The 27,425-nt window shown below is 45.2% G+C and overlaps 1 protein-coding gene across 2 annotated transcripts in view; it reads right to left on the bottom strand.

Moving 5' to 3' along the window:
- Nucleotides 1-1,697: 1,697 nt before the first annotated feature.
- DRP2 (dystrophin related protein 2) overlaps nt 1,698-27,425 on the bottom strand; it is a 46,619-nt gene continuing 20,891 nt past the window's right edge. For both annotated transcript variants that reach the window (XM_019956371.2, XM_070785412.1), the window contains 19 exons: nt 26,376-26,496; nt 24,334-24,602; nt 23,582-23,728; nt 23,049-23,127; nt 21,224-21,284; nt 20,855-20,916; nt 19,437-19,511; nt 18,315-18,516; nt 18,006-18,091; nt 16,221-16,378; nt 15,535-15,701; nt 13,230-13,341; nt 11,593-11,729; nt 11,204-11,269; nt 10,876-10,941; nt 9,901-10,044; nt 7,641-7,878; nt 6,416-6,536; nt 1,698-6,103 (listed from right to left, as the gene is read on the bottom strand). In XM_019956371.2, coding sequence (XP_019811930.2) covers nt 5,979-6,103; nt 6,416-6,536; nt 7,641-7,878; nt 9,901-10,044; nt 10,876-10,941; nt 11,204-11,269; nt 11,593-11,729; nt 13,230-13,341; nt 15,535-15,701; nt 16,221-16,378; nt 18,006-18,091; nt 18,315-18,516; nt 19,437-19,511; nt 20,855-20,916; nt 21,224-21,284; nt 23,049-23,127; nt 23,582-23,728; nt 24,334-24,602; nt 26,376-26,496 — 2,436 coding nt within the window. In that variant the 3' untranslated portion in view covers nt 1,698-5,978. The remainder of the gene's footprint in view (nt 6,104-6,415; nt 6,537-7,640; nt 7,879-9,900; nt 10,045-10,875; nt 10,942-11,203; nt 11,270-11,592; nt 11,730-13,229; nt 13,342-15,534; nt 15,702-16,220; nt 16,379-18,005; nt 18,092-18,314; nt 18,517-19,436; nt 19,512-20,854; nt 20,917-21,223; nt 21,285-23,048; nt 23,128-23,581; nt 23,729-24,333; nt 24,603-26,375; nt 26,497-27,425) is intronic.

Consider the following 27,425-nt stretch of genomic DNA (forward strand, 5'->3'; position numbering starts at 1 on the left):
CATCATGAAGTTTTCCTTCTCTACAGCCCGGTGGTTCTGACTTTGGCATGTTACACAACTGCACTGTCCAATATGATATCCACTAGCCACATGCAGCTTTTGAGCACTTGACCTATGGCTAGGCAAAATTGAGGTGTGTCTTTCCACGTAGGCAAGGCTCAACTGCAGGAAGCCCTAGGCCTTGGCAAAATGCTCCATGAGCCTCCTGGAACCTGGAAAGATAGGCAATCTCATGGGGATTCGAGACACTCAGCTTTCTGTTTGGAGGGAGGCTGTCATGGGGCAGTTTCTCGTCTGCCTCCCTCATTCTGGTGAGGCATGGGATTTTTCTGCCTGCCTCCCTTCTCCCCTGTCCTTGCCCCAGAGGGTTCTGCTGCAAGCCATAGAGCTGCTTAGCGGAGGTGTGGAGTTGCTACTCAGGAACGCAGTGTGCCGCCCTTCCTGTTGCATGTCATCTGGCCCCTTTTGTTTCAGTGTCATCCTGTGCAACAGGGACACAGAGAACGGATCCCATTGCTGGCCTTGCTTTTACTGTCTCTTCAGTAATAAAGTGCCTGGCTCTATGTGGGTTTCTAGTTTTTTACCAGCTGAATTTGTACCCTGCTTGACAATTTCTGAAAGTGTAAGCGAAAGTTGCTCAGTTGTGTCCGACTCTTTGCGACCCCATGGAGTGTAGCCCACCAGGCGCCTCTGTCCATAGGGATTCAGGCAAGAATACTGGAGTGGGTTGTCATGCCCTCCTTCAGGGGATCTTCCCAACCCACAGATCATACCCAGGTCTCCCACATTGCAGGCAGGTTCTTTACCTTCTGAGCCACCAGAGAAGCCCAAGAATACTGGAGGGGGTAGCTGTTCCCTTCTCCAGGGGATCTTCCTGATCCAGGAATCAAACTGGGGTCTCCTATATTGCAGGCGGATTCTTTACCAGCTGAGCTACCAGGGAAGCCCCTGACAATTTTTAAGGCTTATTTAAAAAACAATATAAAATATGTCAGTAATGGTTTTCTACTGATTACATGATGAAATGAAAATATTTTGGATATATTGGGCTATTATTAAAATTAATTTCATTTGGGTTTGTTGGGCCTTTTTTATTATGGCCGCTAGAAAATTTTAAGCTGCATATGTGACTCACATCATATTTCATGTCAACTTCATTGACAATGAAGTCATAGATTGGTGAGAAAGAATATTGGTGGTGGGGAAGAGGGACTGACGGGGTTTTATTTTGCCAGAAAAGTGTATTAAAAAAAACTTACCACCAATTCACAGGGACATTTAACACAGACATTCCCCCAAAATATATAACCATAATCTCAGAATAAAGGATATATTTTTAAATTGAATATATGTAACTTTATGGAAACTCACTGCATTGTCCATATTTTTCTCTTACTGCTTTAGGGTGGTGAAATATTCCTCAGACTGATGAGGACAGTGTTGAAGAACCATTGCTATAAAGAGCTAATTCCACGAGTGAATAACTAGCTAATTTTTATGGGACCTTTAGAGGTGACCACTCCAGGTAACAGTGGTGGATGAGGCTAGCGGGGTGTGTCTTTTTTGTCCTGTAGGTGTTGGACTCTTCTGGTGTGTTTTGCAGTGTTCTTGTGGGTTTGTGGCCCCACCCTCTCCTCCTCTGCGCAAATAAGGGAACAATATAGAGTGTCAGAGTCAAAGAGCATAACCAGAGGAACCAAAGTAAACAAATACGAATTTATTCTTTCAAAGCAGAATTTAAGGGAAAGGGAGAAAAGCACCACAGTGAGTGGCAAAGTTAACCAATTTGTTCCCAGCCCCGCCCTTTCATCCCAAATTTTTCTAGACTAGTATGCCACCCTTTCTGCTTCCCCGAATACCACCCTTGTGACCACCAGCTCTTGTAGCCAGCGAGCAGCATCACAGGCTTCAATCTGGCCTCAAGACTGCCCTAGGGACACCAAAGACATTGAGCAGGTGCCCTTCCAAATGTGGCAGCTGTGGGAGGAGATGAAGCCTGGGAGCTTAGCCTTGGCCTTGAGCCTTTTGCTCTCCCACAGTCACTGGTGTTTAAAGAACAACAAGGAGCTGATGTATTCCTTTGTTCTCAGAGTCAGCTTTTGGCAGGAAGGCCCAGAGATAGAGGTGCCCAGCTGAGTAACTATGTCTCCACAGCCCTAGGGCAAGCCCCCACCTTTCTCCTCCAGAACTGTTTGTCTCAGGACAGTTACATTCTTAATTATCTGTCACTTACATCAACAGAACTTTGATGAGAGTCCTGGCTTGAAATGGTCTCAGAGGCCATGATTCTGTCATTGAGAATGCCTGTTCAAGGAATGCTCTAGCCTGAAGTTGAATATGGAGCCCAGATCCCAAACACACACCGCAAGCATCATAGGTATTCCTTAAAATTTATCCGGAAGGAAATCATCACCCAGGATTGGCCTCTGTTTGACCTCAGGGTTTCTCATTACCATGGCCTGCCAGCCCAGCCCCTAAAGTACGACAAACTCAAGCAAGTTTCTCTACAAGGAAATATCTCCAAACTTTGGACCTTGAAGGAAATGGGCATTTGAGGGCCTTGGTTTCAGCCTTTCCATCCTGGAGGGAAGGGGGCATATCCTGGGTTGGACCCTCTCTAGGGAACCACGCAACAAACAGCCGGATGTCCTCCAACCAGTCAGCCTTCCTCAATAATTGCCCAGTCAACCTGACTCCACTCTGCTCTCACTGGAAGTAGAGGTACCCTCCTAATGGCTTTTTGGCCTCTGTCAGATTCTGTCGAGAATATATCACCTATCAATCCTAACTGTTCCCCGTACTATATGCCACAACCCCAGCAAACACTCACTTTCCTTACCACTGATGCTAATCCCACAAGTCAAAGGTTTTCATTAGGCCGCCTAATGAACCAGCAACCCCCTTGACCACCCTTCCAGTGTGGGGCCATAAACAACGCAGCATCACACACTATACCTCTAGGAGATAAGACACACAACAGACGGCCTAACACACAACACATCTCAGGAAATCTCACCTTCATCTGAATTCACAGTGCCCAAAGATCTGTTTACCTCACTGTGGGCAAACTGTGAAGTAGTGTGGGCAAACTGTGCTGCCGTGACTGTCACTGGACCCTTGAGCCATATACTCACCTCAGGCATCAAGGTAAACACAGGACCACAAAGTGTCAGTGACCCTATTACTGAGAATTCAACTCTTGACCTGCTGCTTCAGTCCACCTATAACACAAATCCTACATAACGAGATCTACATCTTCTCTACCATGACCCACTGCAGTTGTCATAGGCCCTCAAGAGCCCAAGATCTCTCAGGCAGAGTAGAGATTATGGAAAAGGAATTTGCAGAACTTTCCTGGTAAGATTGTTTCATAAATGTGCTTTCTTCAGGCTTAGGCAGGCATATACCTCATAGATCCTGAGCTCTCAGTCCCATAGAAAGTTTCTCCTATCCTTAATGTGCTCAGTTGCTCAGTTGTGTCTGACTCTTTGAATTACAGACCCCATGGACTGTAGCCCACCAGGCTTCTCTGTCCATGGAATTCTCCAGGAAAGAATACTGGAGTGGGTTGCCATTCCCTTCTCCAGGGTATTTTCCCAACCCAGGGATCAAATCTGGGTCTCCTGTATTGCAGGTGGATTCTTTACTGTCTAAGCCACCAGAGAAGCCCCTACCTATAATCTTGGAGAAGGCAATGGTACCCTACTCCAGTACTTTTGCCTGGAAAATCCCATGGACGGAGGAGCCTGGTGGGCTGCAGTCCATGGGGTTGCTAGAGTCGGACACGACTGAGCAACTTCACTTTCTAGGCACCTACAAATATAGGTCCCTTGCCAAGCCTGCTAACCAATGTCCAGGCTCTTTGTTTGATGCCTACCTGCCACCTGCTCACCATATATTACCAGTTTTCCTGCCCTGAGACCTCATGAGCACCAAGGCAATTGTCATGAAAAAGTCTGACACCCTGAACCTGTGGCTTAGTGCCCCTTGGTGATTCTAGAAGGAGGCAATCCTAGGTTTCTGGACCAAAGCCACTGCCTTCCATGCCCTGCAGTAGATAAATCTAGTTTCCCAGCAGTTCTACCCACTGGCTACTGCTTGATTATAAGACAGCACTCCAACCATCTCACACCCTTCTAACCTTGTTGGCAGTTTCTACTTTCTTTAAAGCCCTGAGTCAGACTTAGAAATTGGAAGGTGCAAGAAGATGTACTCTGTGTCTTAGCCTGGCTATTTGTTCCTCCCTTTATGCACAGGGTGGGTAGAGCTTGGATTTGCTCTATTTTGGCCCCTGAACCATTATTCAGAGAAGCCCAGAAAAATTCATCCCAGGACCAGGTCTTCAGGGAACAAGATTTGGAATGAATGAAGAGAACAGAGTGACTCTTCCTGTTAGATTCCTCTGTGGCCACAGGCTTTCTGTTGCTTTGGTCTTGAGGATGGCTCACCTCAAATATGAATGGAGAGACATCCTAAATGAGCAGCTAGGAGGCATCTTATCTGTCCATCCAGAGGCTGGGACTAACAAAGAGCAAGGCAGAACATTAATACTTCAAGAGGTATTAGAATTTAATGTGTAAATGAGGCTGGGGTAGTACTGATGTACAGTAGATATGAAGGATAGCTAAGTATCTATATAAACTTAGGCAAATTAAGTCAGTTGCAGGATTCTAAGTTATAAAGTTCCTTTTGACAGAAATCTGCCTAAATGAGACCTGACTCTGTTCAAAGTTCCCAAGCCTGCTCCCCCGATGCTCCCCCCTCCCATTATCTACTCTGAATAGTTTCTGGATAAAGGGATCATGGTATGTGTTGCCTAGGAAAAGTTAGATAAAATTGCCTAGGCAGATTTATCCAGAAATCTGCCTAAGAAATTTGAGAATTAGGTTCATTTTCCAGAGTTAGAAAGAAAGGTTTTATGCGAAGGAAGGCCTTGCTGTTGTCTCTGTGGAAAGTGGCCAACTTGCTGATTTGAAGCCTGTGGACCCTAGGAAAGGGCTACTATTCAGGGTGGACTGTTGCATCTGCCTTCTGATTAGCTGAGGGATATCAGCCACCTCATCTGATTCAACTTAAGAGAAAGAAGGGTCACAGCTGTCAAGGGTGTGGGACAGTCATACTCCTCTGGTCTAGAGGAGGGCTTTCCTTTCCTCACCGAAGGAGAAGACCCCCTTGCTGAGAAGCTGCCAGCCCTCCCTCAGGGCTGTGAGGGCCGACTCAGAAGAGTTGGTCTCTCAGGATGCTGAGCCTTTCAGGAAAGAGGAGGATCCGGGGAAAATATCTAAGCCCCTACATATTTCTTTACTGTTTCCCAAAGTAAGGTGAAAATAGGAACCTGAATGAACTGTTCCCCCTTGAGAAAGGTCTGCCAGGGACTGAGGCAGACGAAACTGAAGATATTCACAGAGGAAACAACATCTAGGTAGCATCAGGAGGACTAGAGCTATACCCTCGAGCTGAAGTTACATGACACACATTGCCCAGATTTTTCAGGGGTACTTTGGGGGGTGGGACTGTCTTCAGGCCACCCCTTCACCTCCTTTGTGTTGGGTCAGAGAGTAGGGCTAAGTTCTGTGTATTCATAATGCTGGAGCCTTGGGGTCATTAGGTGCCCTCCATCTCCATCATTCCATAGAGAATGGAAAGGGACCAATGGGCACTGCTTCACAAGGCAACCCATCTGAATGGCTTCCAAGTGCCATTAGCCTGGGCTGCAACAGAAGCGTACTGAAGGGACTGACCTCAAACTTGAAGTAAAGGGCACATTTCTAGAATCAGAGGAATCATGCCTCTCCCTCCCCCAGCCCCTCTACCCCCACCTCGCATACCACCAAATCTCTGCTGCTGCCCCGAGCACAAATAACTCCAGCTGAGGAGAGTGGGGCCAGCGGGGACTGGGAAGGTTGGGTGAAGTCTGAGGAAAGCCTTTGGCCAGACCAGGAGAGGACCATGGACTATAGGATGGGGCTCTGGTTCCCTCAAGAGGCCAGCAGTGTGTTGGCAGTCACATCAGAACTTCGTACACTGGGGAAGGCATGGCGGAGCTTCTCCATGATGTCCTCCAAGCAGAGGCTGACATCTTGGCTCTTCAATCCCACATCATCTGAATTGGAAAAGAGAGATTTGGGAAGACAACTAGAGATCCCCTTATGAGGTCAAGGGGCCGAGGTAGGATGCTGCCTGCTGAAAGATAAACCTATAGCATGTGTATCTTCCCAGCAAGATGCCTAGATACGTATGAGGTAATCAATATACATTTGTAGAATAAAGAAATGAATGAATCAGTCAATAATCCAATCATCCCTGACCCTAAGCTCAAAGACATGAGGAGGAACCAGTCCCAGCCCTAGCAGAACCTTGGGCAGGAGACCTGAGGCAAGACAAAGCCATGAAGGAAGGGGTTGAGGGAACTCACCTGCAGCTTCAGTGTCTGGAGTAGTTTGTCCTTTCTCTTGGGGGTGACTGCCTTCTGACTGCTGTGGAGAGGAAGCCAGAGACGAGCCTGCAGAGCCATTGCCATTGGATTCAATAGGTGGCTGGAAAGAGGTAAGGCATAACTTAAGTGACTTTTGCCTTCCTGACCTTACTTTGACAGACTCTTGAGCTTAGAAAGGTCCTTAGAGACCTCATGCCCATCTCTTTACCCTAGGACTTGAAGAAACTTTTGATGGTGCCCCAGTCAGTGGCTTCTCCTTTCAGGAAACTTCTTAGAATATTTAATTACTAAATACCTTCTTCCTTCAACACCAGGTATCAAAGGCTCCCAGTTCTTATAAGGATGGCATTGCCCCCAGAAGATCTCTTGCTTGTCATTTCAGTTATAATTAAACTATTTAGAACCCAATTCCATCTGGAAATATAGAGTTGCACCCCTGATCCTTGGTTCATGACATAAAATCATTTGTTAAGACCTCCAGAAATTGATCCAGAGGTCATCCCTTGGAAGATCTGGTGTGGTATTCCCTGGTATGGATAATGACAACAATAGGTAACACTTATGAAGTGTTTACTAATATTTCTGGTATCATGCTAAATTCAATAAATGTATTATCTCATTAGATTTTTACCACAATTCCATGAAGTTGGTATATTTTTATCCCTGTCTTACAGATGAAGAAACTGGGGCTTAGTGAGGCTAAGGAAGTTGCCTAACATTCTAAGGCCACTAATTGGCAGAACCATATTCAATTCCAGGGCTGTTGAACTCCAGAACCACACTACATCCTATACACTCCCTCTCAAAGAGAAAAGGAATAAAAAGTAACAAGTGATCTGTCCATAGCTAAAATCTTTCTTTCCCCAAGCATGCCAATTTGCTTCTTTCCAGCAAACATCAAAGCAGCAAAATCAACCTTTTGGATGGTTCTTTGAACTCGTTCTTTCAATACCAGATTCAAACGGGGGTTGGGGACATGAGCCCCCAAAAGCCCTCCCTCTGCCCAAGGCCCCACGGTGACTTGAAAGTAACACAGAAGGATGGAGTGGAAGCTCAGTGCAAGAAAATTGGCCGAGTGCTGTGATATAGTGGCTCCTTCATTACCCCATCTTTTCTGATTGTCAGCTCAGTGCTCTTTAGAAAGCCTTCCCAGCCCTCCCGTGCCCAGAAGCTGCTCAGGTTCTTCCCCTGGCCCCAGACCCACCTGTAGGAGCAGCTCCCTTAAGCGCTGCAGCTGGGACTCCAGTTGCTTGTTGTGGTCTTCAAGAATCTGCATGCGCGTCTCCAGGCGGCTCTTGTGCTGCCGAAGGATCCGGGCCTCAGCCAGCAGCTCCTCATTGCAGTGGCCCTGCGCCACCTCAGCAGAGCCCTCAGTCAGGGCGGGTACCTCAGTGGCCTCTTCATGCTGCCACTTCAGGCGCCTCAGCTCTCCCTGGAGAATCCTGTCAAGGATGGAGAAGCCAAGGCTGAACGTCCTCATGGGGTATTGACTGTCCAGGGCCCAGTGTCCCCTCAGAGCCATGCGTGAATAATCCCTTTGCATTCCCATTCCCATCCCCACTCCAGCCGTGCTCTTGCCTTAATGGCCATATCCATTTCCTCTCCAGCGTATGTGTCATTTACTCTGCTGTTCTTAGGCTGCAGCGCAGAGAGCTGACATTTAGTATAACAAATTTCTCAGCACTTTGATGTGCTGCTTTGGGGATTAATTCTGACCTTAAAGCCAGGCAGAAACACATTCTGCAAAAAAATGAGGCATTCGAGTCACTGACTCACCTACTCCACTTTTAGATTTTTAGATTACAGGGGAAGACATAACATAAACAAAAGATCACCCATCTTTCCTCTTCTCTCTGCCACCCTCCTCTTTGGCCCACTTTAAACACCCACATTGGGTCATCAAGGAAACAGATTCCAAAGAGATGGTCTCCTTTGGGAGATATTACTTTTTTTTTTTCCTTTTTTACAATAGAATCACTCTGTCTCCGGTGCTTCCCAGGGCCTCCCCACCACTGCTCTAGCACAGCACTTCTCAAAACACCCATAAGAAAAAACCAGGGGGATTTTTCAATCCATTGTGGATCAGTGTTTGGTCTGAATGCATATGGCTAGTACACTGGTCATGCCACACAGCACTTGCCACACAAAGTTCAACAATACTCAAACTGGTCTACATCCTATTCAATGAAGACAAGTCCACTCATTATATGCTTGGATATCATGGCAATGTCGAATTGCTATGAAAGTTTCTAAAAGCTTACTCTGTATTTATGTATTTATCTTGTCTTGAACCAGTAAAAGATACTTTGCAAACAGGCACTGTTCTAAGGACTAGCGACTCCAGACACAGTCTGTTAGGCCAGCAGCATGGGCAACTTCTAGGTTAGAACAGCAGGAACTGAGGCCTCACCCCAGGTCTGCAAATCAGAACCTGCATTTCACCGAGCTTCCCAAGTGGCCCGTATGCACATTGATGTTTGAGAAGCACTGTTCCAGGGGGTGATATTTATTCTAGGACACACCCCCAAAGTGGCTTAGATGCTCTTCAGACTCCTGCTGCCCTCTGTGCTTTAGGGAGATCAATGTCATCCCTGTAATCATCTTCACCTTCGCTCTTCCAGTCCTCACATGCTCTATGAAATATCATCCTCCTCTTACCACTTTCACTAAGTGATAAGGATTTCTTTCCAACAACTGAAAGTTCCTTGAGGGCAGAGACAAGCAGCATCTCTTCTGTATTCTCTGTGTTTGCATTCTCTCTGCCGGCATCTCCTGGGTACTTGGAGATACTCAGCTTGAGTTAAAAGGATTCAAATAATTATTAGTATTGTGTGTGTATGTGTTTATTTGCTCAGTCATGTCTGACTCTTTGTGACCCCATGGACTGTAGCCCACCAGGCTTCTCTGTCCATGGGATTCTCCAGGCAAGAATACTGGAGTGGGGTGCCATGCCCTTCTCCAGGGGATCTTCCCAACCCAGGGATTGAACACACATCTCCCATGTTGCAGGTGGATTCTTTACCATCTGAGCCACCAGAGAAGCCCAAGAATACTGGAGTGGGTATTCTAACCCTTCTCCAGAGGATCTTCCTGATCCAGGAATTGAACTGGGGTCTCCTGCATTGCAGGCAAATTCCTTATCAGCTGAGCTACAACAGGGAAGACCAATTATTAGTATAGCTAGCTTTTATTTTAGCTATTGAAAGGGCTATTTTAGAACCCTTTCAATAAGACAGACACTGGCTAACACATAATACGCTTGATCATTTTATCTTCACAAATGACTCTCAGACATAGGTATTTTACAGCAGCTCCTCATCCCCATTTTACAGATGAGGAAATGGAAGATCACAGAATATAAGTCACTTGTTCGAGGCCACAGAGTTAGGATGTGGAAGTCCAGGACTTGAGTTAAGCTGTCTGTCTCTAGAAACCACACAGATCTCTGCCATTGTCACACCCACCGGTTCTCATCCTCTAGGTGGGCTAGGATCTTCTCAAGCTCCCCTTTGCTCCCCGTGGCCATGTTGTGCGGAGCCTGCTGTCTGAAGGCTGGCTCCCGGTCTGTAACGGGGCTGGAGTGCCGTAGCAGGTACTGGTCCTCATCTCTGTGTGCGTGTGGGGAGAGGAAAGAGGGGCCGGGCATTGAACAGGGAAACAGCTCAGGGTGTGAGTTCTCAGCTCCCAGCTCAAGCCCCAAGACACATGTTGGGGAAGTCCCTTTTTAACTTGCACACGGCAGGAAGAGGGACCAAAGTGTTCAAAGGTGCAAGGGTCATGCTTGGGGGTGACAGAATGCTGGGGCTTCTGGGTTCTGCTTGTAGTGATCTGGGAAACAATGAGCAAATCAGTTCCCTTTCTGTGATGTTCCCCCACCCCATCCCCCTTCGCTTTCCCATCCCCAAGGGAATTGTGGCCTGCCTGAGTCCCAGTTCCAGGACTGGATTTATCCATGTAACTGACAGTTCCTAGGTCCTCTGAGAAAGCTGGGAACCTGCCTAGAAATGACAGGTCCCTTCTCTGGGCTAGAGCATCCAGGAATCTCTCTGGCCACACTTCAGTCAAGCCCCTGATATCTCCCCAGGGTTGATGTAACCCAAGATGGGGCACTGGCATTTTGAGCATAAGATACGGCTCATTTGTGCAACTTTAGATGAGGGCATATTATTCTTCCCTCAGAGTTGGGAATAGAAGGATGGGATATTACAACAGGAAGGGACCTTAATGGATGGCAGGGAGGTAGTACATCCTTCACTGCCCAGTTCAGCTGATAGAGGACACACTGCTTCTCTCATTAAACACTGCCCAGAAAGCAGCCTTCTTTCCTTAGGGTGTCAAGGACCCTAACCACCACACCCCTCTTCCCTTGAGGATATACCCTTCCCAAATAGTGGCCAAGGAGAGCTATTTTTGGCAAATAAGCAGCTGTGAAAACTCACATGCTGTCATCTGGGGACAGGCTGTCATTAAAGAAGGAGCAATTTTGACTTTCCATCTCAGCAAGCCTGGGAAGAAAGAGCAGGAACATAAGGGAACACAGAATATGAAGCTTGCTTTCATCTCAAGGACTCTAATCACACAAGGGGATAATCAGGGAGTTTGGGGGGCTGTCCCAACTCTCCCTCCCCCCAAACATTGGGCCTTGCTGGCTGCTGCATATCCTCACTGTGCCCGTCCCCCTGGCTATGGTGCCATTCTCTTGCCCCACCTGAAAACCCCTTCCCCCTTGGACTCCTTACAATTCTCCTCCCCCAAATGTGGTGGTACCTGCTGGCAAAATGCTCAATTCGGGAGTGTGTGTCAGCGTGTGGCAACATCGGGGAAGAAGCTGGCCTAGAAAAAAGCAGCAAAGACTCAGAAGACCAAAGAGTGCGTAGCTGGGCAGCCTGTCTCCTCACCACCACCCATCCACACACACCCCATCACCACCACCGAATTAGAGAGCTGGGCAAGAGCTGATGGGAACAAGATCCAGAGACTGGATTCAAATCTGTTTCTCGGGTCAGATTCCTGGTCAAGCCCCAGCTGAATTGTGCTGTCACTAGTTGGGTTTGTCCTGGAGCACTGCCCTAGCCCACGCAGGACTCGGCCCCTTCACAGCACACCCTACGCTCAGTGAGGATGCCTGCAGCCCCTGCTCAGCCTCTGGTACTCACGTCTCATTGTAGTCAGCCTCCAGCACCGATTGAACAGGCAGATAACCTCGCTGAGGGTGTTTGCTGAAATAATGCTTTGAGCGGAATTTGTTCTTTAAGGTAGTGGCAAAGTCCCTCATGTTCTCACTGGATGTGGTCTGGGGGGAGACAAGACAGGGGGACTCACCCTAATGGGCTTTTCTATGGAGGTGTGGCTGCTCCACTGGAGCAGGAAACGTGACTGGTAATCAACTCTCATTCATCTTTACCACATCTCACTCCTAGAAAAAGATCTAGAAGGATATGTGCCAAACTATGAACACTGGTTGCCTAAGGGAAGTTGGGCTGGAGGGGTGGGAAACATACTGAGAAAAGGGGACTTTGTTTTATACTTTAAACACCTCTAAAAATTAGAATCTTTTACAATGATCATATATTTGTTAACTTTTAGATATCTTTTACATAAATTCTAGAGATGCAGAAGATGAGCAGGAGTTAGAGGATTATCGGTCTACCATCTCAAGCCAGTTTTCGTGTATGATTTTAATAAATGTTTATTTTTGCAGTGCATGGTAAGTCGCTTCAGTTGTATCTGACTCTTTGTGACTCCATGGACCGTAGCCCACCAAGCTCCTCTGTCCATGGAATTCTCCAGGCAAGAATACTGAGTGGGTTGCCATGCCCTCCCCCAGGGGATGTTCCTGACCCAGGGATTGAACCCGCATCTATTACATCTCTTGTATTGGCAGGCAGGTTCATTACCACTAGCGACACCTGGGAAGCCGAATGTTTATTTTTAGATGATAATAAAAGAAAAAATTTAAAGGGCAACATCACTGCTTCCATTGGGTCACACATGTTTCTGTGCCAACAAAACATAGAGAAGAAATGACAGCTCATGGAGATGGATTATGGAGATGAGGAGAGGAGATGGGAGAGAGCAGTGGGGAGAGCTAGGGATATGCTTGGGACTTTGGTCTTATCTGTGGGGAGAGGGATAAAAGAGTTTAGGAAGCAGAGTTAGCTCAGGAAGCTAAGCCTGGAGCTGTGGGTCCTGAACACAACAGAGGAGAAACTCTGTGGCTAGAGTTCAGGGATGCTGACCAACCTGGTCTCAGGAGGCTATGAAGGGCCCAGTTTTCAATGAAAGCCAAGTCAGTTTTGGAGACCCAGGTAAAGAGCATTCCCTCCCTTTCCCGCAAGAGACTGAGTAATGAATCTGAGCACAAAATTTAAACTTTGGTGTTGACTAAAAGGGATAGAAGCAATGACAAAGTAGCAAGTAAAGACCAGGGAACAGGAACGATCCAGGAAGCTAAGCAGGAAAAACTAAATAGAGGGATCAAAGGCTAATCACCAGGAACTGCCTTGCTCTATTTTTTTCCTAGACTTTTCTCTGCAGGAGAATAGTGAGTGCCTTTTAGATGACCAAGAATGTCCTGGGCTGCTCCAACCAGTTGTAGCCCAGGTGAGGATGAAGGACAAGCTCTGCTAGAAGAACAGGCCTGGATCCCTCAAACCAGTCAGTCACCAGGCCTGTATGGAGGATGCTCCCCAGTGGAGAGCACAATACAGTTAGCCAATGCTGGGCAAAATGGACCAAGCACCCAGAAGCTGAGAGCTGCCGGCCCCTTCCACCCAGCCCAGAGGCTCCATACCGGGGTGTAATACTCCATGATGGGGTAATGAAGTTTGTTGCCCTTGCTGGCCCTGCCAGTCAGGAAGCAGGTCTGGCAGATGTCCACGTTAAACTGTTTCAGACTCCGGTACCTTGGGGAGAGGAGAGGTTGTGGGAAAGAGGATACGATGTACTCTAGTGACCTTCCCCTCCCCCAAACATCCAAATTCACACCTACATTAGAAGAGGGTGAAGCATGGAACTATAACCTCCTGTACATGGAGCATTTAACCTCCTACACATAGCAGTGGCAGAGTCCTCACTAGCTGACTAGTCTTACTCCAGAGACCATAAATCTCCATGAAATCACATACTCAGAGTTACAGGAAGTTTGGGAAATAGCATTGTCTCACCATCTTTTTTCAAAGGGAGGGTGGTATAAACAACAAGATCCCACTGTATACAGAAAACTAAATTCAATATCCTATGATAAACCATAATGGAAAAGAATATTTAAAAAAGAATGTGTATATACACATATATACATAGATGTGTATATATACATTCTGAATATATATATAATGTATCCAAGTCACTGCTGTACAGCAAAAATTAACACAATGTTGTAAATCAATTATACTTAATGTTGTAAATCAGTTATATTTTAATTAAAAATATATAAAAGGGAGGGTGGGACAGGGGTAAAGAGCTCATTATATCAAATGGCCTTCTAAACAATGGTGGCCTGAAAGGGTACAGTTTCACAGGTATGATCAGCTTCCCTGGAGAAGGTACACCTTCATTATGAAGACAACTGATTCTATCAGCTGTGGGCATGTTGACTAAAAGTTATTCCTCAAAGTTATTTATAATAACTGTATTATGACTGAATACAGACCAGCCATTCAGATCCAATTCCAAAGCCTTCCTGGACTGCCCAGACCCAGTAGCATAGCATGGTGAAGTATCTAGACTTAGAGCAGTTAGAGGGTCTGACATCTTGTCCTAGAGCTACACCAGCCAGTGGTGTAAACTCCGCCTCTGTGCCTCATTTGCTTATAGAAAGCAGACTGGTTGTAAAAAGAGTATGTGCTAGAGCTTTTTCTCTAGCACAAAAAAGTTATTATTTAGTCAAGAGGTCATGTCCAACTCTTTTGTGCCCCCATGCCCTATAGCCCTCCAGGCTTCTCTGTCTGTGGGGTTTCCCAGGCAAGAATACTGTAGTGGGTTGCCATTTCCTTCTCCAGGGGATCTTCCTGACCCAGGGATCGAACCCACATCTCCTGCATTGGTAGGCATATCTTTACTGCTGAGCCTCTAGGGATAAAAACAAGCATTTTATGATGAAAGCCAAATTCAGGACAGTAGTTATCTGTGTGGGAGTAGGAGGGAAAATTCATCAAGGAAACTTCAAATATATTGTTTTGCATATTATATAAATGTTTATGATATATAAATTAGTAGACATAAAATATATAAATATATAATGTATATATAAATATATTGTAAAATCTTGTTTATTTCTTCAGCTTGGTGATGGGTGCCCACCATGGGGTACTGGAGCCAGCTCATACCAGCTCATGGGAGTCAGTTGTTAACATTTCAGGAATTTTCCAAGTCGGTTGTTAACTATAGCTATTATTTAAAAATTAAATCATATAAGCTCACAATTAAGCAAAGAGTATTAAAAACTAAGGTGATAAATACTCAAGCTTATCACTTCCTATTTCACTCTCATTTATGCTCTGGAGGTTGTCTGCATCTATTGTACCCTGAGGTGGAAATGCTATAAATGGTGTACAACTGTGCATCTCTTCCTGACGTCCTGTGGGTAGACTGACTTTGGCCACGGTGGGAGTATCTATATCATGGAAATTAGCCAATGCTCTATCAGGTTTCTCTTCTGCTTTCTGGAGAGTAGGCTGTGAACCATTTGCCAGCACACCTTTTGGTACATAGGTGTTCTCATAGGTCAGGATGCTGGAGCTTTTGGGTTCTACTTAATGCTCCCTGGGAAACAAAGAACAAATTACTTCCTTTTCTGGGTTGTTCTCCCACTCTGCCCCCACTTTGCTTATCTGTACATTTTTCTAGGTCTGAATACTTCATAATATAACTGAAAAAATATTCCATCTTTTTTTCTTTTTCAAAAATTAAACAGAATGCAATAGAAAGAATTACAACCATATACAACAACATACATATATATATATATACACACACACACAAACAATGGATTAGTTATAATTATATAACTACATACTGCATCGTTTTGCAATATATGATTTATATGTGACATTGCCTATTTTTATTAGTATCACTCCAGCAGGTATTGTTTTCCCTACCTGAAGCCCTTGATGGGGCACTGCCTACAGATAGAGCACTTGGTCTGATGCTTTACTTGTTCAGCAATGGTGACCCGATGCAGAACAGCCAGCCACACCATGGATTGGGGCTCCAAGTTGACCCATTCCAGGAACTGTGAAGCTTCAATGACTGGCTTCCCAGTACTCTAGGGAAACAAGAAGCCCGACGGCGATGTCTGAGGCCCAAAGCGTCTTGAGCCTAGCATGGCAGCCCTCATGGGAAGAAGAGAAACAGCAAGGCCTGGGTTTGCCTGTTCTTTAGAGGTGTCCACCTTCTACCCTGTCCTAGTAGACCTGGTGGTCCTAGTGGACTCTGATCCTAAAAGCCCAGAGAACCCTCTGCCCTGTTGTTCTAGCCCAACAAACTCCCTTCCATCTGAGTACTTTAGCACAGGAAACTCTACTCAGTACTCTGTAATAACCTGTATGGGTAAAGCATCTGAAAAAGAATGGGTTAATGTGCATAACTGAATCATTTTAATGTACACCTGAAACTAACAAAACATTGTAAAGCAACTATATGCCAATAAAACTTGAAACAAATATCTGAAGCAAAAAAAAAAAAAAAAAACAAGAACAGAAGCCCAGCTTTGAATCCTCCCTCCCTTCTTCCCAATCTTTGCCTCATCATCCCTCCTTTCCTCCCTCCCTAGCTCCATACTCACAAAACGGAAGCAACTACGGACACTGGGCTCCACGTTGCTGCCACCAAAGGCTGCCACTTCCCCCAGCTGACGGGGCACCTGAATGGCCTCATGAAGCAGGACACCAAGATGGCGTTGGTCACACTGGCTGCCTGAGTTGGCCACTTGGCTGAAGAGGTCTGCTGGCCCCACCATAAGTCATCGCCAAGCCCACAACAGAAATGGCCAGGGAATGGTGTGAGGAGAAAGAGGAGAAAAAGAAGAGAGGGTAAGAGTGCACTGACTTAGCTAATGACTTTTGAAACTGGAATACCTAAAGGTCCCTGATCTTCTAGAAGCCCTCTAAGAACATTCTAATGCTCTCCCTCTTTGTGTCTGTCTCACTTTTTTCTCTCTGAACACAGAGAGGAGGAGGGAAGGGTGAAGAGAGAGTGAGCTGTGTGTGAGAGCAGTGCCAGACACAAATACGCTGCTGGAAAACAGAGTCTCAAGAAGCAAGATCAAGGGGTTAGGGTTCAAAGGTGCCTGAATATGAATCAAGGTCTGTCTGCCCTATCCCCTCCTGTTCATGTAGCCCATGTAGTCTCATACTGCAGCAATCTCTCAATTATCCACACAAATGAAAAGAAACACTGCACAGATACTCTATAAAGAGGACATAATTCAACCCATTTGGTCATCTAAGAATTCACTCTAAATGACTGTGGAACAGCCTATGGGACTTATATTTGAATGTTTCCCTTGTGGAAACTCCCCTATTCCAACCCAATTTTAAAAAACCTCCTCCAGAGTTTCTTGTCTCTCTGCTTCATGCCTCACCTAAGGCCCAGAAAACTAAAACTAGAAGGCAGAGGGCCTGGGCTTTAGTTCTTGACCCATTACTAACTAGCTTGGGAAACCCTGGGTAGCTTATGAATCTCTCTATGCTGAATTTTCCTTACTTATAAATGAAGACTACATCATCACTGTCCATCCCGTCTGAAAGGAATGTTGGGAGAAATAAATTACATCATAGCTATGAATGTACTTTGAAAAGTCTCCTTCCCTGTAAAGCTTTCCTAGATTGCTGTCCTCACTCTTCTGTGATCTTATATAGCACATATCCTTTCCCATTCAGGTTATTCTAATTATCACTCTAGGAAGTGCTTTCTCTGTACTTCTGTCTCCTCACACTTGAGACAGGGACCACATCTAACTGGATCTTGTACTCACCACATTTAGCACAGTGGTCAGTGAACATTAAATACCGGACAACTAATGATGCTGCTGCAGAAAAATGCAAAATGCTGTACAAATGATGGAGGATGGAAGGGAAAACAAAGATACTGTACACCAGAGAGGTTTAAACTTATAGAATTACATGCTGTCCACCCCCCAGATAATGGGATTATTGCATACTACCCATGTTATCCTATGGAAAGTCTCCAGCAGAACATGTGACATAGTTTGAGCATCAGATTGGGAGAGGGCTAAGCCTGGTGATCCATCGGGAAATGGAACTAGAAAGTCCAGGTCCTGGGTATCCCAGGATCCCAACTCAGATCCCCATAAAGTAATTACACCAGATCAGAAGGAAACAATGGCCTTGGAGTGACAGTGGGAATGATAACGGGCCTTAGACCCATCTTGTCCTTTGGCTGTTGTAGATTCTTTGCAATAGCCTGTACCAGGAAGCATTACAATGTAGCCTGAGTAGCCCTGTGCTGAGTCATAAGACTGGACTTCTGCTTATCTTGCACCTTTCTTTCTCCCACCACAACCCTCCCTCCACCCAACTCCTCTTCCAGACTTTGGAGTTGTACTCACACTGAAGTTTTTCCTTCACTTCCGTGCCACACAGGCAGGCAATGCCAGTCTTAAAGGACAATGCCCGCATCTTTCCACTGCGACCACTAGGTTTAAAAGAAGAGACTGAGAACTTGAATATCTGTAAAGGGTTAACATCTTGGCAGTCATTTCCCTCAAGGGGTGGATCCCAGCAGGGCTTGGTGCCACCCATACCCCAAGCTGAGCTGAGTCCAGATCCACCACAGGAGCAAACCCTTCCCACTGTGTCCACTCCAGATATCCCACTGGAACTTCATCCTGGAGGCTGCCAGGGCAGCAAGCCCTTACCTATCAAAAACATTGAGGAGCCAGTTGAGACTCATGTCTACACAGAGCGGCACATTGACCAGGATGCCTCTTTCCTCCTCCAGCCGTTCATATAAGGCAGTCAGACAGTGAATGACCTCCACCACATCCATCACATGCTCACTGGCTTGCAGATCATGCTCATTGAAGATCTCCAGGGCTGTGGTTAAAGTTACCAGGTCCACTGGGGAGGAAAGGAGAGAAAGAGAAAGTAAAGCCAAAAGTAGAAGCCCAGGGACTAGACAGGGAGATACAGACACCAGCATCACCAAATCTGACTCCATCTCCAGACTAACCATTTGTAAGTATGAAATAAGCTTGCCCTTTACCAAGACTCACAACCCAAGTAGGGAGAAAGCAGCAGAAAACCCCCTAAATTAACTTCAAATATTTCTATACCCAAATGATCCTTGACATCAGTTTCAAGAAGATGGTGGGGTTTGGGTAAACTCTCAGGGATCAAATACCATACCATTTTTTCAGTTTCTCTGTCGTTGCATGCATTTCAACTGCAAATAGGTGGGTCCATGAACCTTGTTCTAAAAACCTAGACACTGCTTATGAAGGCTTGTGTATGGCTGTGTGAATGTGACATACCTCAGGAGGATTTTTTAATTACCCCAAATGCTGGTATCAGCCTAGCCAGATACACTTGGTCCAGGAAGATTGGATGGACAGTGTCTTGGAGAGGAGACAGAAGGCACATTATATCTGCAGCCATGTTGTCCCCTAACCATTGGCATTTGCTTCAACTGTTCTGCTGCTACATCCAATAACCCCAAGATGGTGAAAGAACACAAGCCTTCAATGGCTTCAAACCATTTGCTGGATACTTCTTGCCATAAAACACTAGATTGATTGTCTAGGGCAGGGAAGAAGGGACAAGGAAGAGGAGAGCTGTGGGTTAATTTGGAAACAAGTCTGGAGGTTGGAGAAAATAGAAGCACCCTAGAAAGATCAGGTATCCACAGCCAGCATATCCCAGCCTTTGGAGAGTCCCCACAAAGCTGACCAACAACCTTGGCCAAGGTGGGATGGGAGTGGGAAACAGCCAATGGATGAGGAAGGACAAAGGCCATAAGGGAAGTGTGATGGGAGACTTACAACGCAGTGCCTTCTGGACTCTGCGTAGCTTCATGGCAGTGCGGTAAGCTGAGAACTTAATGTTGTTCAAATCAGCTGCAAAGAATGGAAAGAGATCCACTCAGATCAGGAAATGCAAATTAAGACCACAACAATATATCATGTTACACCTGTCAGATTGACAAAAAATAAAAGTGTGACAGTAGCAAGTGTCAGCAAAGATGTGGATGAAAGAGAATTGCTAGTGGAAGTGTAAACTGACACAATCATATTGGAAATCAACTTGGTATTACCTAGTAAAACTGAACACTCATATATCCTACAACCCAGCCAGCTGTATATATTCTAGAGCAGTGAGTTTCACTTTTTTTTTTTTTTTTTTTTACCAAGCAGCACTGTTTTTGTTAGCTCCAAAGTAGAAATGACCCAAATGTCCATAACAGTAGGATGGATGAGGAAACTGTGGTATGTACAATGGAACACTCAATGGCAGTAAAAATGAATGAAATATAGTCACGTGCATCAACATGGGTAAAATCTACAACATAATAGTGAGTCTCTCTTAGCAGTGAAAGATAAGGCACATGAGAGTCACATTCATCTTAGCCTTGATAATGTCTTTCAAAGCAGATATAGCATATATCTATAAAGCATAATTCCCTGATGTGATGATAAAATTGCTCAGGGGGAGAATAGAGCTTCCTGTTGAGGGGGGTGCAGAGAGGAAAGGAAGGAAGCTACTGGAAAAAGGACAAGGACTCACTTCCACCCTCATTTGCTTGTTGGATGGGATTCCCTTGTGTTCTTTTTTATTTTTATTGAGACAACATTGGTTTATAACATTATATAAGTTTCATGTACACAATATTTTACTTCCATCTGTCACCATTCAGTCAATTCCCTTACCTATTTTGCCTTTCCCCTACCCCTTCTTTTCGGGTAACCACTACTCTGTTTTTTGGTATCTATGTGTATTTGTTTGGTTTGTTCATTTATTTTCTTTTTATATTCACATATGAATGGAATAATATGGTATTTGTCTTTCTCTATCTGATTTATATCACTCAGCATAATATCCTGAAAGTCTATCCATGTTGTCACAAGTGGCAAGATTTCATCCATTTTTATGATTGTGTTCTACCATGTGTATGTGTGTGTGCGTGCATGTGTGGGTGTTATGTATGATCCAGCCATCCCCACTCCTGGGTATTTACTCAAAGAATATAAAAACACTAATTCAAAAAGATATATGTACTCCTATATTCATCACAGCACTATTTACAATAGCCAAGACATGAAAACAACCTAACTATCAGCAGATGAATGAATAAGTAGGATATGGTATATGTACACACGATAGAATACTATTCCCCTGTATTCTTATAGGACAAAGGCAACTGTATAGATCTCCACCCTATACAGAAACCTTGAATTCTTACCTAGAGTTTGGTATAACTCGGTCATCTTGGGATGGTCCCAGCATGTGGTTTGAGCCTGGTGGCTATAAATAAAAGCATCAATAGCACCAGGGTCCATATCACCCCCCACCCCACAGACAAACATGCACATATCCGTCACTGATAGGTTGGATACAAGGAGCAGCAGGATCTAAGGGTGAACCCTGAAGATCCCAAAGCACAAGGGTTCACCTTTACCCAGGTAGAATATTGAGCTCTTGAGATGAGTAAGAGGAAAAACTGGATTGGAATCCCAACAGATAGGGGTGAAAGGGATAGGTAGAAAAAAAGACAGGGGAGGGAGAGGGTGGGCAGATGATTGACCTGTTTCCGATTCAGATGGTCACTCACTTGATGTAGTAGGGAACTTTATTGGGTGAAATTGCTCTTTCCCAGGGAACCTGAACAGAGGCTGGTGAGGGAGAAGAGAAAGAGAAAGGAGCTGGCCACTAATGTTCTTCAGACCCCTGATTACTCCCCTGTACTATCCTCCCAAAGAAATAGCTAAGCCCAAAAGGGGATGCCCGAGTCTCATTGCAGCTCTTAACAGGACCTGAGCATGGGGCAAACATTTCTAATGAAGACACTTCACTCCCTGATGTTAAGGTGAGGGACGGAGAAGAGGTTGTCACTGATACCTTCATGTGCCAGAGAAAGAACAAGGGCATGAACATGTGGCCTTGGCCACCCTGGCAATCTTTCCCCTGAGCAGGCTGTCATTTTGTCCATTCAGCTGCAAGCAGCTGGTGTGCTACTGTGGATATGAAGTGACCCTACTTTCCTCATGGGACTCAAAGCCCTTCCCCCAGAAGGCCCAGCTTCTCAGTTCTGTGAGACAATGGGGAACAGGACTGCCCACTCATCTATGGTGAGAAACTCTGGAAAATGATGCTTCTCTCTGTTCCATGTCTTTAACTTCCAGATGTTCCAGGAGAGGCTCAGTCATCTGGTCAATCTCTTCCTTGCAGTTTTCCTGGGTACAAGAGCCTTCTGCAGGTGTAGCTGCATGCCAGTCATTATAATTCAATAGTTCGAATTGCCATTAACATTTATTGAGTTCCTACTATGTGCCAGATACTCTGCTGAATGCTCTGTGTGCATATCTAATTTTCATATCTAGTTACATTTCCACCATCTCCACTCTGATTGGGTCACATCGTCCCTCATTTAGATTATCACAATATGTACCCTAACAGGTCTCCCTCCTCCTATTCTTGCCCCCCAACACTCTGTTGAAACAGAAGTTGGATCATGTCATCCCTCTGCTCAAACCCTTGCAAGGGTTCTTCATTCTACTCAGAATAAAATCCTAATTCTTACCATAGCCCTCCAGGCCCTCCATGCTTTGGCTTTCTGCTCCCATTCTGATCTCTTGCTCTCTCTCCTCTTCACTCACTTCTATACTGGTCTCCTTGCTGTTTCTCAGGTATGCCCCTGCCTTAAGATCCTGGAAGGTATTGTTTCCTCTGCCAAGTCTGCTCTTCCCTCAGATGTCTACATGGCTCATTCCCTCACCTCTTTGAGGTTTCTACTCAGTTGCCATGATTTCAGTGGCAACACTCCCAACCACCCTATTCAAAATTGCAATGCCTCCTCCATTAAGTCCAGCACTCCCTAACCCATAACTTGCCTGCTTTACTTTTTTCTGGAACACTTGTCACCAACTGACATTTTACACACACACACACACACACACACACACACACACACACACTTATTTGTTTATGGTTTGGCTTCTTCTAGCAGAATGTAAGCTCTCCAAGTCCAAGAATTTCTGTTTTGTTCACTAATGTAGCCCCAGTGCCTAGAATGGTACCTGGCCCATAGTAGGCCATCAATAAATATTTTTGGAACAATAAAGTCATTTAATTCCCATAACTCTATGAGCTAGGCCATATTTCCCCCTCTTTTTATATATGGGAAAATTGAGGTTCAGAAAGGTTAAGCTATTTTTTTCAAGCTTGCACAGCTATAAAGTTGAGGAGCTCTGACTCAGATCCAGGTCTCTCTGACTCAAGAGCCTGTCCTTTTAATCACTATCCTACACTGCTTTATTCTACTGCTTCTTAGATGCCAAGGTACACTGGGCTCCCACCAGGCCCCCAACAGACAACAGTAGACTCTCTTGGAAAGTGTCTGAGGTTCTACAAAGTGAAGTACAGCTTGTCTCACATACAGGAGAGGAAGTGTTGTGACCCAGGCCCAAAGTCCCGGTGAGCATCCTGAAGCTGCTTAAGCCTCTCGCCAACTGACACCTATGGAAAGAATATGCAGGAAGTCAGTGGCCTCATTCCATATATCCAGGGTGGGATTTCCAGGTGCCTCCGACCATCTTTGTGAATTCCCTCCAAGGCTGCCTTTTCTCCAGTTCCAGATCCTCCCACCATTCACCCAAATCTTAGTTCTCCCGTGTCACTCCAAGAGGTCTGAGAAGAGCATCTCTAACTCCAGGTCACAGTCACTCTTCATCTGCCCGTCTACTCTGAGTGCTCAAATGCAGACAGGCCCCTCTCAGACTATTTTAATTACTTCCTGCAGTTTAGAGGTTGAGAAGCTCGTTTCCTGGCCCCAAATTCTATACAACTCTTTCCCCACATAGATCCCATTTCAATGCCCCTTTCCTTCCTGAAGGCGTGGAGAAGTCCCCCATCATCAAGCCTGGTTATACCGAATCTTTCTCCCATAGCTCACTTGAGGCTTCTCCTTTACCTGTAGCTGTTTCCACCGGATGTTGATTTGCTCCAAAGCCCGGGAGTTCTCCATTGACAAGTGCACATCAGAAATGGCCAGTTGATGGGCCAGATCATTTACTAACTTCACTCCATCTTTCATGGGGGAGAATTCTTCCTTGAAGAGCTATGGAACCAGGATCCAAGTCCCACAGCAGGTAGATAGTAGGAAAGAGGAACCATTAGTCATTCACACCAACTCCTTCCTCTTTACCCACAGATTTTGTTTTAGTAGCGCAGCTTCCATGCTTAGGGCAACCAGACTAAGATGTGTGTGTATGGGGGGTGGGGGTGGGCATTGTCCTTACTTCCTTTTCTTCTCTCAGAAAACACCAGGGAAAGAGAAGACAGTAGGACAGAGGAGATCTCAGCTAAGTGTGTTATTTGTTCAGTCATGTCTGACTCTTTGTGACCCCAAGGACTGCAACCCACCAGGCTCCTCTGTCCATGTGATTCTTCAGGCAAGGATACTGGAGTGGGTTGCCATGCCCTTCTCCAGGGGATCTTCCCAACCCAGGGATCAAACCCAGGTGTCCTGCATTGCAGGGGGATTCTTTACCATCTGAGTCACCAGGGAAGCCCTCAGCTAAACCAGCCCCCAAATCCAGCAGAGAAACTGGAAGAGACTCTGTTGAAGTCCAGGGCAACAATGGAGCCTCTGCATCAGGAACACTATCAGGGTCTGGGTGGAGTATCTGGTCTCTGGGTAGCCAGGGGAGAGGGCCTGCATACCTTAAGAGCCTGGATATGCTCGGGAAGTGAATCAATGAAGAGATCCCCGATGGGCTCCCAAGTGGCTCGGACTCCCTCGGCCTGGGTCAGAGTTGCATTTAATTCCTCCATTGCCCCTTGGATCTCCAACAGCTGCTCCAGAGTGCGCTCAATGTGGCGGTGCTGGTCCATGCAGCGGGCTGTCAACTTCTCCCAGAGTTCACTGGCCACTGTTGCCTGCTTCCACACAAAGCGGCTAAGATTCTGGATCCGCTGTCTAGGAGAGGTATCTGCAAGGGCAGTCATAAAGTCAGGTCAGGCCAGCCAGGCAAGGGTGGCCCACAGAAAGACAAAGACAGCCTTTTGTAAACAGGTGTGTGCTGTGTGTGTGTTTTCATACACACACAAATACATATTTTTTATGGCTGAGTTCCTTTTATAAATGCGGCTTTTTTAAAAATTAAAACTTTAATTTTGAGTTCATAGTAGATTCATATACAGTTGTGAGAAATAATAGAGATCTCATGTACCCTTTAGCTAGTTTTCCCAAATAGTAACATATTGCAAAATTATAGTATGTTGACATTGACACAATCCAGAAATTTTTTTCCAAATTCCCCAATTTTACTTTTACTCATTTGTGTATATGTGTGTGTTCTGTTCTATGTGATTTTATGACATGTGTAGGCTCATGGATCCACCACCACAGTCAAGAGACCATATTGGTATTTTCCACCCATAGTATCATGAGGATTTCCTCATATTCTGAAGAAATGGGCAAGGTAAAGAGTAAGTAAAATATTTAAGAGGCACAGTAAGGCCAATAATCCAGAGTTCTATTCACATGACCTTGGAATGTAATTTTGCATTAGTGTCTATTGTGTGTGTGTGCTAAGTTGCCTCAGTCACATCCAACTCTTTGTGACCTCATGGACTGTAGCCCATCGGGCTCCTCTGTCCATGGGATTCTCCAGGCAAGAATATTGGAGTGGGTTGCCATTTCTTCCTCCAGGGGATCTTCCTGACCCAGGGATCGAACCCACATCTCTTATATCTCCTACATTGGCAGGTGAGTTCTTCACCACTAGCACCATGTGGGAAGCCCACTGTGTGTTGTGCGGTTCCTTCCAAAGAAGGGGGGCATTTTATGAAGGTCTAGCAGAGGAGAGGTTAGTATAACTTCCCCAGCCTTTCCACCTAGGCTCCTAAATTGTAATTTTCCTTCTCCTCCCTCAGACCTCCCCTCAAAAGTAGATTTAGAGCCCCCAAACTCCAGGCTAATTGGAATTGCCCTGCTCTCTTGAGCTTGTTCTATCTGAGGCCCATTGGGTGGTAAGTTGAGTACTGGTTAGTACTCAGTAGCAGGGGCTCAAGGCAAACTAAGAGGGTCAACAGCCTCGACAAAGGGCTCCATTAATGAAGGGTCCTGTCAGGTCATTCATAGCCAGTCTCAGAGTGTCAAAGCTTTTATCTGAAGAAGAAGGCTTGCTGGGCCATCACATGGAGCTAAACACCATGGATCCCACCCTGATGCCTTATTTAAACTTAGACCTACAGTGACCAACTCCATCAGAGAAAGAGAACCAGAAATCATCAGGATCAGAATTAAAGAGCCACAATCAGTTTTCTTCTCAAGTACCATCACCTAATTTTTAAAGATTTTTTGAAAGAATTTTTATTTGCTAGTTGATTGGAGCACTGTCACATGCCTCTCTATACTGGAATAAAGCAGTACGTTTTAAAAGAACACACTACTACTTTTATTTACTGAGTTTGTTTAATGCATTTGAGTCTTTTTTATTTCTTTTTCATGTCTTCTTAGATGGCCACACACGATGCTCCAGAGAGCCACATACAGCTTTGGGCCAAACACTCAACTCCCCTGCTCCAGGGTCTTCTCTTTGCTTTTCTTAGAGTATGAATCTTGTTCCTTCCCAATTTTGGACTCCTAGGAATAAATTATCCTCCTAGGTAACAGCTGAGAAAATGAGTTTGGGATGGACATAAAGGTGTTTAATGGTTCATAGCTCAAGAAGAAGATGAAAGAGAGGAAGACCACCCACCTTTGCTCTCAGAACGAGGCTCCTCTAATTCATCAAATGGGTGCTGGGACAGGAAGGCCTGAGCTGACTCCAGCACAGAGTAAATATAGGGGCCTCGAGACTTGACATCTTCCATAAAGGCCTGTGAAGTTTAGCAACATGGTCAGTGGGGAAGGAAAGTCTTTCAATTGCTTTGAATTCCATCCTACAATTGACAATCTTTCTTCTCCTCAGTGCAATTTGATATCCTGTACCTCTGGGCTACTCTGACTAAAAGAGGAACAGTCTTCTCTATAGGCAAAAGAATAACTTTGATACTGGAAGGTCTATTTACTCTGAAATGGATCTGTCTATGCCACAAGGTAGAGAGAAATATGGGGACTTGGGGCTAGGAATCTTGGTTCTCTGGAAGACTCAGAAAGTCCTCTGAAAGGGGCTTTAAGAAATCAAAACCAGGATGGGCTAGATTTATATGAAAAGTTTAATTAAATTTTTGTTGAAATATACATGCGTATGCAAATCAAAAGTGTACTTTCATCACAGCTTGATGAATTTTCATAAAGTGATTCCATATCTGTAACCAGTACTGAGATGAAGAAACAGAACTCCACCAGCATCCCAGAACGCCCTGTCATGACCTCTTTCAGTCACTCTCCTCCTCCCCTTCCCCAAGGTAACAACTATCCTGACTTGTACCACCACTGATTAGTTTTGATTGGCAAAACTAATTTACATGGAGTCACACTGTATGTACTCTTTTTTGTATTTGACTCTTATTTTCACTCAACATATTGTCTTAAAATTCAGCCATACTGTGGCACTCATTTATAGTTTGTTTATTTTCTTGCTGTATTGTATTCATCTTTTAAATTGTGCTATAGTTGACCTATAACAATGTGTAAATTTAATACAATGTACTGATTTGATTTAGTACAATACACTGATTTGATACATTTGTATAATATGATTGCCTTTGTAGTTTGAGCTAACACCTCTGTCACATCACATCACATCACATAATGATCATTTCTTCCAGTGCATTTGTTGTTATTTTCTGATTATAGAGGAAAG

Source organism: Bos indicus, chromosome X (assembly GCF_029378745.1).
Source record: "Bos indicus isolate NIAB-ARS_2022 breed Sahiwal x Tharparkar chromosome X, NIAB-ARS_B.indTharparkar_mat_pri_1.0, whole genome shotgun sequence".
NCBI classification, from domain to species: domain Eukaryota; kingdom Metazoa; phylum Chordata; class Mammalia; order Artiodactyla; family Bovidae; genus Bos; species Bos indicus.